This window comes from Orycteropus afer, unplaced genomic scaffold (genome assembly GCF_000298275.1).
Source record: "Orycteropus afer afer isolate SDZICR_OR568_19922 unplaced genomic scaffold, OryAfe1.0 scaffold00008, whole genome shotgun sequence".
Taxonomy (NCBI): domain Eukaryota; kingdom Metazoa; phylum Chordata; class Mammalia; order Tubulidentata; family Orycteropodidae; genus Orycteropus; species Orycteropus afer.
In genome coordinates this window covers 21,675,471-21,691,124 of record NW_006921595.1, presented here as the reverse complement: position 1 = coordinate 21,691,124, position 15,654 = coordinate 21,675,471, and the positions used below count along the sequence as shown (strand labels likewise).

The 15,654-nt window shown below is 39.9% G+C and overlaps 1 protein-coding gene across 1 annotated transcript in view; it reads left to right on the top strand.

Moving 5' to 3' along the window:
• Positions 1–857: 857 nt before the first annotated feature.
• TSPAN13 (tetraspanin 13) overlaps positions 858–15,654 on the top strand; it is a 37,439-nt gene continuing 22,642 nt past the window's right edge. Inside the window, exon 1 of the mRNA XM_007946151.2 lies at positions 858–920. Within this exon, the coding sequence (XP_007944342.1) occupies positions 858–920 (63 nt within the window). The remainder of the gene's footprint in view (positions 921–15,654) is intronic.

Genomic DNA, 15,654 nt, shown 5'->3' with positions numbered 1-15,654 from the left:
AAAGATTGTGAGGATGGTGCAAGACCAGGCAGTGTTTACTTCTCTTGTACACAGGGGTCGCTATGAGTCAGAACCTACTCGATATCACCTAACAACAACCACATATTTATAAAATTTATTAGTATTTGCAGATTCCTTTAGAATAAGTTTTTCCGAACTGACCAAGACTCTTAACTGTAGTATGTATTTTCTGAGATAAGCAGATTTTATTCTTTCTTTCTTTCATTTTTTTCTATTTCATTTTCTCTTTTAAATCTTTTAACTGAACTTCTTTCCTTTTTTCACTCACTCATTCATTTATTCACTCAAAGAAGTCCAGGTTCTTAGTGTTTAAACGTCATTCAAAATGGTGCCACGTCATCTGCCCGGGACAAGAACCGTGAGGTGTTGTCACTTTCTCCCTGCCAGCGTGGATCTCTAAGGAGCCCCGCCCTCAACTCCTCACCTGCTCCCTAGAAGACAGAGCCTAGGGCGCCGGTCCCCTCCCCTTTGCGTTAGGGCCGCCCCTCCCCTTCCTAATCCCGGTTGGCAGAGCTCAATTATTTGCATATTTCTACCTTTGTTCTCTCCGGCGGCCAATCAGCGCACGGGGCGAGGCAGTGTTGGGGGGGGAGTCCTGGGCGGGGCTCAGGCTCCGGCTCAGGCTGCGGTGGCGGCAGGTTCCAGAGCGGGTCGGAGCCGCCACGGGCGCGCTGCGCACTGCATTTCCAGCCTCAGCAATCGGCCTTGCGCCCCTATCCGCATCCGCACTGCTGCCTCGCCTGGGCCAGGCCCCCAGAGCAAAGACAAAGCAGCTGCCTGGGAGGTTCCTCAGGAGCTGAATTTACCTGCAGCTGCCGGGAACCACAGGCTCCAAGATGGTTTGCGGGGGCTTCGCGTGTTCCAAGAACTGCCTGTGCGCCCTCAACCTGCTCTACACGGTGAGTATCGCGAATCCGCCGCTTCCCCTCCTCGAGACTTTGCACCTGTTCAGAAGCTCCTGGCCTTCCCTGCGTGGTCCGCGACTCATTCGCTTCACCCAGCGCCCTTCTCCCGTCTTCCCACGCTCTGCGCGCTCCCAGCCTCTCCATCTGTCCCCTCTGAGACTGGGAACGGGCGCTTGTCGCAGTCTCTTCCTTTCTCTCATTGTGCAGCCGCCGTTTTTCTGGCTCCCTAGCCGCGTCTTTGCCACATTGCTCCGCCCCGCCCCCTCACCCACCGCCTTGTTTTTCAGTCATTTGACCAGACTTTGGCTTTCTCTCATCCTGGCCCCTTTTGTTGCTTGCACCTCGCTTCCAAACCCATCTTAGCTTGTTTAGGGGTGGTAGAGCTGCCTCGGGTTTGAGGACAGGTTTGCAGAATAGCGTGATCTGAAACCGACCATAAGGCATATGGATCGAGTCCATCTGGGTTGGATCTACGTGCTCTAGTGATTTTAATTGAGGCCACCAAGTAGGTTCAAAGGATATCCGCTGCTTCCTTAGTTTGTTTCGCGCTTACATAAAGAGATGTTTTATGTTTTGTCACTTATGCGCATACTTGATGCTTTCTCCATGTGTGTTCCCCCTTATTAATATCTTAACTCTTTTGCCAGCCTCCACCCAAAGTCGTTCCTTCCCAGCCAGCTTGCTTCTCTTTAATTGAACGCCGCAGGCTGTCTTTGTGATTTTTAAAGCGCAGATCTGGGTGAATCGGAGGGTGTGGAGGGCTGGTTGATAGTCACTGACTGTCTTTCACTTTCCAAGTTTTACATACATGATTTGAGTTCATCATTCTGACAACCTTCTGAGGAAAGGAGCATGGTCTAAATAGTATATATAAGGTAACCAATCAAAATGGGTTTTAATAAGTTTACATGGCTGGTAGCTGGCAAGTCAGGAGTGGAATCCAGATCTTTCTACAAGCAGCCTCTACAGGGCGGAAGAAACTTCTTCTGTCATCATCCCTCCATTGCTTATTCCCTTCTATAAATACACCTGGCCCTTTGCAGCACCCACCCTGAAAACAAACGAAGCTCCCCTGCATTAGCAGAGAGCTAGGCCATCTGTGCAAGCTTAGGTTACATCCGTTGGAATGGAGAGGCTGGGTCATTTTACCATTACTGTTCCTTTGTATGTGAACCTGCTTGCAAAGCTTTGAAGGCTTTTTGAAGAGTTATTCTTTTCCATCTGGTTAGCAGGAATCTAAACAACATGGTTACTAATGGTAGACTTGAGGAAAAAATTCTGGAACATCTGGTGATAGCATTTCTTGTAATTGGAGATCCCCATCAAGTTGCAGATTAAAATCCACCTTTGTCTCACTTGAGTCATGCTTGTCACACTGATTAAGTAAATGCTGACCAGTTCTCTGGGTATTTTCTCATATTAACATGAATGGCCTGGTCAGATTATCATATTCCCCGTTTTATGCCCTGTCTTCTGGGTTCTCCCCATTTTCCCTCTCAATGATTTACTCATCTTTTCCCAGGCACTTGAGGAGCTCTGGTGGTGCCGTGGTTAAGGCATTCCCGTGCTAACCAAATGGTTGGCGGTTCTTGGGAGAATGAGGCAGTCTGCTTCCATGAAGATTTATAGCCTTGGAAACCCTATAGGGCATTTCTGCTGTGCCCTATAGGGTTACTATGGGTTGGAATTGACTCAGTGGCAGTGGGTTTGGTTTTTTATTGTTTCAACAGACACTTAAACTTGCGTGTCTGTTTACATACAATAGAATAATTTGTAGCCTTACTTAACTAAAATGTCCACATAGATTAATGTGTAATACATATATTTTAAAGGCATGGTATTTTAAAATCTAGTTTTATTGCTTTCAAAACATCATTTCTAGTTGTATCTATTGTGTTTCAGGAAAGCAAGAAGAAGGAAAGGTGATTCTGATGGGACATATTGGGACTATTTAATAATCTATTCTAAATTATTGACCTTCAAAATGTATTCATTTTATTGAGTTTAACAGCTATGCAGTAAAACAATTAATTTGCGATTCATGAGGCTATAAAAATCATTCTCCCTTTTAAATCCTTGTCTTTTTAGATGCTATCCTAAAAGGAATTAGTAGCTACTTGCTTCTTAAACATTGTGAATAGGCTTAAAGAGGAATAGGCCTAGCAGTTTAAATTGGAGGCAAAACATGGATCATGTCTTAAATAGATGCTGGAAATGGCTATTCTTTTGATTTTGTATCTTCCCTGGTCATTCCTTCCACATTTTAAGGTGAAAATTATGAGGAGATGGCTGAATGCAGAGTCAAGGTCCAGGACTTTGGTGACACTTCTTAAAATTAGAACAAGAGGATTCCTTGATTCCACCTTGATCACTGCCTCTAAAATGGGTTCAAAGCTGTAGGATTAGGCCTGAGGTCATTTCTAAAAGTGTAAGTAAAGCAAAGATTGCATGTGGGAGTGGCAGGTATAAAGGGCATGACTTTTGCCTTAAAGATCATTACTGTTAAAGTCTTTCCCTGAGAAATTTAGGCTTTTACCAACTCAACTCACAACAGTTAGGTAGATAGCTAATGCGGCCAAGATTAGTGCTGGATTCTTGATCTTCCAAGAAACCATGTTGTCAAACCAGGTTGGAAGGAACATCACCAAACTTATCATGGACATTATCTCTAGGCCAGTTATTAACAGGTGATTTATTTGTTGTTTTATGGTTTGGTTGTTTTAATGAATAGGAACTCTAGAACTGAACTCTCTGGTAGCATAGTGCCTAAGATACTTGACTGCTAACCAGGAGGCTGGAAGTTCAAACTCACCAGCCACACCTCGAAGAAAGACTGGGCAATCTACTTCTATAGTGATACCGCCTCAGAAACCCAAGGAGGGGTCGCTATGTGTCAGGACCAACTCAATGGCAATGAGTTTGGGTTTACTGTGTGCAAGGCGATATTCTTGTGCCTGAGAATATAGCAGTGAACCAGACATTGCTTTAAAATCAATACGCCTTTTTGAAGCCTTTTTTCTTTAAAAGTTGTTTCCTTTTCTACATATCTCACAAGTTTCGTTTAGTCAGTAAGCATTTGCCTACAGTATGCACTCCCCTGAGAACTGAAGGAAAAAGTAAACATAAGCAAAGCCAAATACATACCCTATGAAGACAGCATTTGTTTGGGAGTCAAGAGGTGGGAACATTAAATTCTGTCTAAGGAAAGGACTGACCACAAGCATTATAGAATTTAGGACTGGGAGGGGCATTTGTGGGTTACAGAAGTTGAGGGAATGATGGAGGAGTCTTTGAATTGGGCAATGTAGAAATAACATGTGGGTCTTTTTTTTTTTTTTTTTTAGGATTTGGGTGAAGATTTACAGAGTAAATTCATTTTTCATACAGCAGTTCACATATACTTTGTCTCATGTCATTGACCAAAATTTACAATGCAGCAGCTCCCCTCCCACTTCCTCCCCATAGTTACCTCCTCCCAGTGTCCATCCCTTCATACTCTTCGAGAGGCCCATTTTCTGCCAACCCTGTATATGATCTTGGATACACTCTCCATTTAGACATACATAATTGTTTAGCTTTTTCACCCATCTATCCGTCCCTATACCCATATTTGCTTTCATTAACAACTCAGTATTGTATTTACAAAGGGGTTCATATTTGTTGTTTGTACTGCCCATGTAACTCTCTCTGTCTTTCTCATCCTCAATGCTGCCATATTGGTCACTCACATTTGGTACATTGCCCTTCTCTTCACCCAAATCAATATTTATCTCTATCTATCTAACAGCATTCCCTCCCCTTCCCTCCCACCCCTGGTAACCAACAAAGAAAATGTCCTCCAATATGTAAACATTTCCTTAACTTTTACAATAACGGACTAATACAATATTTGTCCTTTTGTGACTGACTTATTTCGCTCAGCATAATGTCCTCCAAGTTCATCCACGTTATGCGGTGTTCTGCAGATTCTACATTATTCTTTAGCGTTGCATAGTATTCCATTGTGTGAATGTACCAAAGTTTGGTTATCCATTCCTCAGTTGTTGGACATCTAGGTTGTTTCCAAGTTTTGGCTATTGTAAATAGTGCTGCGATGAACATCGGCGTGCATATATCTGTTCTTGTTATGGCTCTCACTTCTTTAGGATATATACCTAGTAATGGGATGGCTGGGTCAAATGGTATTTGTATTTCCAACTTTTGAAGGAATCGCCATACTGCTTTCCACAATGGTTGTACCATTTTACAGTCTGTGGGTCTTTTTTAATACCACTTAGGATATAAATACAAATTATAACTATTTTGGGGAAATGGTTTAGGTTATTTTTAATAGTTTATTTTTATTTAAACATATTTCTTTATTATATAAATTTACAAGGTTTTAAAAAGAATAAAACTCATAAAATAATTAAAAATGAATTTAATCTTCTCTAATTCCACTCTTCTGAGATAACTATTAGTAACATTTTGATATTAAATTCTCAGACTGTTTTTTTACATAAAAGAACTAACCCCAAACTCACTGCCGTCGAGTTGGATCCAACTCATAGCGACCCCTCCTTGGGTTTCCGAGGTGGTATCACTACGGAAGTAGATTGCCCACCCTTCCTTCTGAGGAGTGGCTGGTGGGTTTGAACTGCCAGCCTTCTGGTTAGCAGTCAAATGCCTTAGACAAGCACATGTAAATATAAAAATGTAAACATCATGTGTTGAGGGAGGGACAGTGTTTTGCTAGGTCAGTAACTATAGTTCTACATTATACTGCTTAATAGCTACATAGTATTTCATTGCTTTTTTGTGTGTGCTTTCTGTGCAAATTTACAGAGAGAATTTTATATTGAACAGTTGGTGTACATTTGGTTTCTCTAGTGAATATTTTAGATTGAAAATATATTGACAAACAAAGCAAAACAACTTACAGAATTTTACTTTGTGATTTGTGAAGATTTTGAGGAAATACAAAATAAGTGTTACACTAAAAAATATGTAACATTATTGAAGCTCTATAATGTATCTGCTTGTCCCTTTTTACCAGAGGAAAAAACTGTTTAAAAAATAGTAAAGGAAACTGGTTTGTTAAATAGAACTAAACTGAAAAAAATTAAAAATTACCAAAATTATGTTTACCAGGACTTTTATGAATTATAATGATATACATACATACATACTACATATATATATGTGTATGTGTATGTATATATAGATATAAACTAAAAACTGACTGCTGTCAACGAGTTGGATCTGACTCATAGTGACCCCCTCCTTGGGTTTCTGAGGTGGTATCACTGCAGAAGTAGATTGCGCTATCTTCCTTCCAAGGAGTGGCTGGTGGGTTTGAAACGTCTGCCTTATGGTTAGCAGTCAAATGCCTTAGGCACTATGCTACCAAAGCTTTTATATATATATGTGTGTGTATATACACACACACACACACACTTTGGTGGTGGTGTAGTGCCTTTGGTGTTTGACTACTAACCAGAAGTCTGGTAGTCCAAACCCACCAGCTACTCCTTGGAAGGAAGACTGGGCAATGTACGTCCATAGAGATACTGCCTTGGAAACCCAAGGAGGGGTTGCTATGAGTTGGAATCGACTTTACAGCACTGAGTTTGAGTTGTTTTTTTTTTTTTTACAGCCCCCCATATGAATGGTTTTAATGAAGAATGTTAGAAGCAAAAAATAGAAACCTTAAAACCTGGAGGAAATTTGAGAATTTGCAATTTTGTGCCTTTTTCTGTGTACATTCTATTTCTAAAAACTTTCCAGCCTTGTTTCTATTGACTTTTTTTGTGCAATTTTTTCCTATATTTATGGTTGTTTGAGAAACAGTGCCATGCAACATCAGAAAATTATATTGTTTTGCATTGATTCTAACACTACACACTGATTTACATTTTAACATCTTTCAAATTGGGATGAATCTTATAATAGATAAAATATGACACATCTATCAGATTAAAGGGTGCTGTGGTAGTGTAGTACCTAAGGCACTTGATTGCTAACCAGAAGGTTGGTGGTTCAAACCCACCAGCTACTTCTCAGAAGGAAGATTGGGCAATCTACTTCCGTAGAGATACCATCTCAGAAACCCGAGGAGGGGTCGATATGAGTCAGAGATGACTCCTGGGCATATAACAACCACAACAACATTAGATTAAAAATAAAACAATGTCCTTACAGTTAATGGAGAGAAAAAACAATGGATTCAGGAAGAAAACAACTTAGAGTGCCAACTTTACTTTGTTGTTGATTGACATCAAGTCAGTTCTGATTCATAGCAACCCTATGTGTGCAGAGTAGAACTTCTCCATAGGTTTGAAAACACATCACCAGCTGTGGTAGTTACATTTGTATGTCAGCTTGGCTAGGCCTGGTGGAGTGGCTGGGCAGCTGGTGGTAGTTATTCTCCATAATGAGACTGGCAGTCAACTCCATGGTGGGATCTACCACAAGCAGCTGAGCAGCTAGCTGCCTTTGGGATATGATCTGCTTCCTGTATATAAGGAGAAGCCTTGGAAATGGTCTCTTAGCCTATGGCATGCTTGGACATGCATGTAGCCGTTTCATTGTTCAGCAGCCTGTCATGCTCTGCTGACCATGGGACTTACAATGGACTTGAATTAATGGCCTGCCTTTTGTTTTGGTAAAATGGGGACTGTGCCATTTTATCTGTCGACCTTGGGCTTGTCAACCTCAGAAGCCAGTAGCTGCCTGAATGAAGAGATGCCTCTAGCTTCAGTGGGCCAGGAGCAGAGGCAGAGCTGAAGCCCAAGGTCGAGGGGTTTTCTTTTTTCTATTGTGATTTGGGTAAAAATTTACAGAGCAAATTCACTTTCCACACAGCACTTCACATACACTTTGTCTCATGACATTGACTACAGTTTACGACAATGCACCAGCTCCCCTCGCACTTCTTCCCGACAGTTACCTCTTCCCTGTGTCCATCCTCCATGCACTCCTGCCCCCCCCCCCAGCTGTCTCCCTGTGCATAAACAGCCCTTCTCTCTCCCATGATTGTTCTCTCCAAGGAGTGTATCCACCTCAGGTAAATGTCTAACTCATATACCTGTCTTTTGGTTGGCTGGAAGCCACAGTATGGGTTCAATTCCAGATCTGAAGGGCAGCTAGGGGCCATAGTCTCAGTGGTTCCACCAGGAGGTTGAGGGATTTTCACATAGCTCCTAGAGCCTGGCACTTTGAACTTGGACTTTTAGCCTCCTGAACTGTAAGAGAATAAACTCCTGTTTGTTAAGGCTATCTCATTTGTGGTATATTCTTGTCAGAGTGGCACTTGGTAACCAAAACACCAGCCCTGTCTTCTGAGGCATCCTGGATGGGTTTGAACCAGCAGCATTTTAGCTAGCAGTTCAGTTGTTTACATCGGAAGGAAGATCAGGCAATCTACTTCCGTAGTGATAATGCCTCAGAAACCCAAGGAGGGGTCGCTATGAGTCAGATCTGACTCAAGGGCAGTAAGTTTAGTTTTTGGTTTTCAGTTGTTTACATGTGTGTGCGCCACTGAAGGACTTGAAATTTAACTTTGGCAAAACCCTTATATTATTTGAGTTTTGTGTCTTCAATTATAATCAGTGATGATATTTTCCATTCTTTCTTCATGGGGCTGTAGTGAGGATGAAATGAAAAAACGTGTGCAAATACTTTGGATGCACTACAGAAAAATATTGAGTCATTAAGCCTCAAGTGGAAAAAGTTACATTTTAAACTTCTGAATTACAAAACTGCATGTTACAATAATAAAGTTTTCAACCTCTTGTATTTCTAATAGGCTGATGTAGAGTCAAGGAAGCCTTCAAAAAAATAAATTCTAATCATTAAGTTGTAAAAAAAAATGATTTAGCTGTGATAAATATAAATTTGAAATGTACTCTGGTAGCATAGTGCCTAAAGCACTTGACTGCTAACCAGAAGGCTGGTGGTTCAATAAACTCCCCAGCCACTCCTCGGAAGGAAGGTGGGGCAATCTACTTCCATAGTGATACTGCCTCGGAAACCCAAGGAGGGGATGCTATGAGTCGGGTCTGACTCGATGACACACAACAACAACAACAGCAACATTTCTTCTTTTTTCTTTGAGTCCTAGTCTGGTCATTAAATATCTGGAAAACTGTAATTTTTTGCAGTTTTAACTCTAAAATAGATGAAAACCTCTAGTGCTGTAGCCAGAGAAAAATCTACTTCACTGAAGTTGCTTTCAAATTATTGCATTTGTCTTTTTTCAAAATTCTGATCATGATTTTTCAAATCATTCGGATATAATAGTTTTAATATGTGATTAGGTTTGTGGTATTTCTCTGCCCTTGTTCAAACTACTCATGAATTTAGAGTATTTAAGTGGTTGCTGAATATTGAATTACGAAATCCATTAACTATTTACAGAACTTAGAATTCTCACGATGCTGTTATGATGAGATTTATAATCTCCCTGTGTGACAAATATGTTCTTAAAATTTGTCAACTATTAATTTAAAAATATGGTAAAAAAAATATGTCATTTATACCATTTCTCACCTGAAATTAGCTTATTGACTTTCACAGAACGTTTAACAACATAATTAATAAAAAGCATTTCCAAACAAAGAAGCAGTTAATTTTGGGGAAACTTTTTCCTAATATGTTTCATCTTTTAAAAGTGTGATTAGAACATCTCAGGGACTTAATTTACATTTATTTTATGTGCCTTAACAGGGGGTATAATCAATCACTTCAAACACATTTGAATTACTGATGAAGGCAGGCTCTTCCTTTGTATTGCATTTCACCTGAATTCATCTCTAAGTCATTTTTACTAGTGTAAAAGGAAGAATAAAAAGCACTTGTGATAATGAGTGGAAACTCTTGAAGAGTAAACCCCTATTCTTTAGCATGTCATTCAAGACCTTTCACCATTTGCTACACTGCCATTTACATACATCACTTTTTTTTCAGCCACATAGAATTCCCCACACATTTTGCCCATCTTGCCTGCCTGTCTTTGTTGATCCTCTACCTTATACACCTCAAACAAACAACAAAAAACCTCAAACTCACAGCTTTTGAGTCAAATCCGACTCCTAGCGACCCCTCCTTGGGTTTCTGAGGTGGTATCTCTATGGAAATAGATTGCCCAGTTTTCCTTCCAAGTAGTGGCTGGTTGGTTTGAACTGCTAGTTTTCTGGTTAGCAGTCTACTCCTCATTTATCAACTATTTCATTATCCAGCATTTACATTTATGACAATAATAAAATCTACTGTCTGACTATCCTGCATATTAGTAACATACAGTCTGACAGTAATGAATGGTGAGGTGCTAAGTAAAAGTAACGCTGGATGTGATGGTTATGGTTAGGTCTTAATTTGACTGGGCCATGATTCTCAGTTGTCTGGTAGTTATGTAAAGATGTAGTAGTCATCCTTCATTTTTTGATCCGATGTGATAATTTTCATATAATGGTGATTTTCACATGATGACCATGTCTTTTTAACCTAACCAGGTCGTTAAGTGAAGAGTCGATATAATACCTTTGTGTGTCATTGGACAGTTACTCAATAAAGCCTCCTATTTCTTCAGTTAGAGTGAATTCTTACCTTTTACATTTTTTCTGGGGGATCTTAATACTTAATGTCATCTTGATTTATTTATAATCAGAATTTGAGGCAAGGAGGAAGTCTGGGCTTATTTTATTTTTTTTTTAAAGCTACCTAGCTAATTTAAATTACAGTGAGAGCACAGAGACAGAGACAGTATTGTAATATTTTGTTTTATTTTGTCTTTGCCATTGACCATATCAAGGTTACATATTCTAGATGATTGTGTGCCCGTTTTCTCCATGACTAGACTGTTAACTCCTGTTGGCAGAGATAATAGCTTTCTCTTTATTGCACCTTTCATTGCGTAGCTTTTTTTTTTTTAAACACAGAGCCCATGTTCAAATAATTGTTGAATGGAATTTTGTGGAATGGGTTGGCTCCCTTTTCCATCTATCCTTCAGAGATATAGATAACATAAGGAAGACTTGCATAAAAATGATCTTTGCTCTCTCTCTTTTTTTTAAAGCCTGCAATAGCCAAAGTTAAATTCAGAAGGACAATCAAATTTTTCCAAGCATGACAGCATCAGGTTAAAAAATAATATTAAAAAGGAATTACTTCTATCTATCCACTGTAAAATCTGATAAGTTTCTTGAAATATTCTTTTTTCTTCCATTCTTGGCCAGTATTTGAATTCCTCGAAGGGGTTCCTCCAGCTTTTCTCTTGAATAAATTCTCCCTGTAAAATTATACTAGATCCCTGGTTGGCTTATATTTATTATTGATGTTTTTGGTTTAATAAAAAAGTAAGAAGTACCCAAATCATTATAATTCTTTTATTTATGCAGTAATACTTCTTAATTGAACACCAATAGCAGTGAAAAGTAAAAAAAAATTAAAAATAAAATGCTGCCTTCATGGCACTTACATTTATGGAGGAAGATAGATGATAAAGCAAATAAGTGCATAATATTTTATGTTAAAAAGTGGTAATGAGAAGAATAAATCAGAGTAAGAAGAATGAAGGATGATGGGGCATTTGAGTAGGGTGGAGGAAAGATGAGTGCGTCGTTTTATGTAAGGTTGTCAGGACTGGCATTCTTGGAGAGACAGCATGTTCACAGATACTTGTCGAAGATGAGGGGCAAGTATCCAGGAACCGTGTTTCTGGTAGAGGGAATAGCCTGTGAAAAGATTCTGACAGAGAAACATTACTGGTTTATGCATAGGACAGAGGGGTCCAGTAGACTAAAACAGAGTGAGCAAGGGGAGAAGTGAAAGTACTTTAACTTTTACACTGAGTGAATGGGGAGTCATGGTGCATTTCAACCCAAGGAATGACATACTCTGATTCTCAATTCAATCTAGCTGCTGAATTGAGGGATTATGGATGGCAAAAATAGAGGAAGATATGATACTATTACATAATTTAGGCACAAGACAGTGGTGGTGTGGGCTAGTTTGATAGCTGTTGTGTGTTAATGTTGTATGTGAACTTGGCTGGGCCTTGATTCTAACTGGTTTAGCAGTTATGATGTAGTTATCTCCCAGAGGAAATCTGGTCACCTCTGTGATGAGATCTGCTCTGAAAAGTCAATCAGTTGAAAAAGAGTTTCCTTCAGGGTGTAGCCTGCTTCTAGTGTAAATGCAAAAGTTTTGGGAAAAGTCTCTGACTTTCTGCTGGATCTGGATCTGGCATCTATCTCATTATCATCATCTCCAGTTTCTGGACTTGAACCAGTGGCCCACTGTATTGCCTGCTGGTCTTGGGATTGTTACCTTCACAGTTTGTGAGCCAACAATCTGCCATTTTACCTGCCAGTCTTATGTTTGTCAGTCTCTGAAACCAGCAGCCTGCTTTCTTGCCTGCCAGTTTTAGGTTTGTCAGCACCTGCAGCTGCATGAGTCAGGAGAATCCTCCAGTTTGGTGTTTGACTCATGGACTTGGTACTTGCCTGCCTCCACAATTGCATGAGCCATTTTCTTGAGATAAATTTCTTTATCTTTAAGCTTCACTCATTTTGCTTCTCTAGAGAATCTAGCCTAGACAATAGCAATGCAAATAAGAGAGTCAAATTCTGAGTGTGTTTTGAAGATGAGGCCAACATAATTTTCTGATGGATTTTGGAAGAAATAGATAAGTCACAGATTAATTGATTTATGGCCCAAGCAGTTGGCAAGATAGTTTCCATTAACTGGGATAGAAAGACAAGGTGAAGCAGGCTATGTGTGTGTGTGTGTGTTGGGGGGGGGGGGATAAGGCGGGGTTAGTATTGGATATTATGCCAATCAGATATTCAGGTGGAGATATTGAGTAGCAGGGTAACAGCAGTAGAATTCAGGGGAGAAGATTAGCAAGAGACTTAAATTCAGGGAGCCATGAGCTTAGAGAAGGCAACTTAAAGAGTGGAGACCAGATGAAATCACTAAGTAAGTGAGGGTAGATGGGGAAGGGTAGTGGTCCATAGATTGAGCTAGTTGTTGTTGTTATGTGCCATTGAGTTGGCCCGACTCATAGCGACCCCTCCTTGGGTTTCCAAGGCAGTATCACTACAGAAGGAGGATTGCCCAACCTGCCTTCTGAGGAGTGGCTGGTGAGTTTGAACCGCCAGCCTTCTGGTTAGCAGTCAAGTGCCTTAGGCACTGTGCTACCAGAGCTCCTAGATTGAGCTAGAGGCACTCTTATTAAAAGAGTCAGCAGACAGGAAGAACCAGCAGAGGAGCTTGAGAGGGAATGACTTTTCACGTGGGAGGAAACCTGATACAGGTGGCTGTCCTAGAAGTTAAGTTCAGCATGTTTCAAGGAGAAAGGATTGAGCTTCTGTGTGAAGTGCTGTCAGTAAATAAGATTAGGCCCAACAGTTGGTCCTTGAATTTAGCAACAGAGGAGTAATTGAAGAGAGTAGTCACTCTCTTGTTTCTTCCTATGGTAGACTATAAGCCTCTCAACAGTAAAGACTGTGTCTCAATTATTCCACTTTCCCTAAGTGCCCAGCATAACTCTAGCATCTGGTTAACATTGCATTTAGTTAACTCACTGAAGGAATCAGTGCAAGGCTTTTCTGCTCACTGTCACTGATGTTGTTTTGCCTACAACTCTGCTTCTTATCTCTCAGAACTGCACCAAAGAAGGCAGAAGGGTATGGTGGGGTTAGGGCTGTGTTTGCAGGTATGGGTGCCACTTGAAACTAGTTGAAAAGTGATGAGTCAAGACCTCTTACTCTTGAATCCCTTTGCATAATTTCTTGCCAGGAGATATATGCTATAAATTTTTTATCTAGTAAGTTATAAAAGCAGTTTGCCTGGAACCATAGAGAAGAAAAAAAATTTCACAAGAGCACTTGAGACTTCCTTGTGTCATTTGGGGAATTAAAATAAAACAAGGAACTGAGATTTTGGCTTCAACACTAAATGTCTAGAAATTTAGCAATATCTAGATTACTTATAGAATTTAAAATTTTCCATCTAGATGTTTGGCATCATAGAAACACATGTTTGATCATCTCTGAATTGCCCTTCAGTTTTCTACATTAAGTAGAAGTTTAGAAAATAATTGAGTATTCAGGTGTGATTCTTCATTCTGAGTGTTAAAGTATTTAGAGGAAGTGAGACCAGTTATGAGAAGATAATGTAGAGTCTTTGGTTTTTTTCACATGCTTTGTGGATACTGTATTCAATTTTGGTGACATAGTCTATCTTATTATTGTTATAAATTTGCTTGCCCTTCACCACCATCATAACTTCTTGCTTTAGTGTTGAGAAAAAAAATTTGAGTCATTTAACTGCAAATTTAGCATTTTCAAATATTCTGAATTCCTCTTTCATTCTTCAAATGTTCTAAAGTTTACTCACCCTGCTAGGATATTGAGGCTTAAATGAATGTCGTTGTAGTTAGAAATAGTCAGGTCTGTCTTTCATCTTATTCTTGATATGAGGTGAATATTTACTGAAAGAATGAAAAGTTCTTTTATAGGTTATATAGAGCAAGAATAATCTGGAACATCAATAGCCTGGATTTATTCCCATCAAATATGCTATAGGCTGAGGAACAGGAATAATTGGTCCTTAAAGCATTATGAGTTCTTCATTCCACATATATTTTGAATACCTCTCATGTGCTAGGCACTTAGGCAAGTCCTACGAGTACTATAGTGAACAAGATCAACATGTGCTTTGTGTGAAGCTTAAGTCTAGAGAGTTCAGAAGTATTCAAAATATGTCTGGTGGTGGGGAATGGTGGCTAATGAATGTCCTCCAGAGGTTATCAAGGCCCCTGACATCCTAGGATTTGTTTGCTTAGCAGTTTGGACCTTATCCTAAGATTAGAAATAGGATGGCTAGCATGACAATGACCTGGTCTAATTGGCTTTAAAAAAGACCACCAAATTAGCTAGTAATAGAGTTCAACACAGGAGGCCCTGGGTGGTGTAAATATGTAACCATTTGGACTACTAATTAAAAGATTGGAGCTTCTAGCCCACTCAGAAGTTTTCCATAAGACACGCTTGGCAATCTGTTTCTGCAAGTTCAAAGCCTTGAAAACCCTTTGGAGCAGTTCTACTCCGCACATGCAGGGTTGTCGTGAGTTGGAATCAACTTGATGGCAACTAACACCACTGGTAATAGAAACCCAGCTACCACTGCTTAAAACAGTAAGGCTTATTATTTTCATGAAATAAGACATCAGGCATGTATGTTACCAAGGGCGCAGACTCCTTCTCTTTGCCTAGCTGCACTATCCGTGGCATGGGGCTTTGTTCCTTAGGGTTATGAGATTACATCTGCAACTCCAGACATCATGATTTATTCTAGGCCAGAAGGCCAGAAGAGGATAATTTGCTTCTTGCAAAGCTTTTTCCTTTTTTGGAATAGTTTTATTGAGGTGTTATTGACATATAATGATCTGTACATATTTAAAGTATAAAATTTGATAAGTTTTGGTATATGTATAAACCTGTGAATCCATCACCATGTTCAAGATATTGAACATAATATCCATCACCTCAAAAGCTTTCTCATCTGCTTTTCACACCCCTGAACTACCACCCCAGTCCGCAGCTAGCCACTGATCTGCTCTGCTGTAAAAATTAGTCTGGAAGCTACCCAGAGGGACTGAGTAGTTGATCCTGCGGGCTTGGGACCATAGTCTCAGGGGACATCAAGCTCAATTGGCATAACATACTATACAAAACATTGTTCC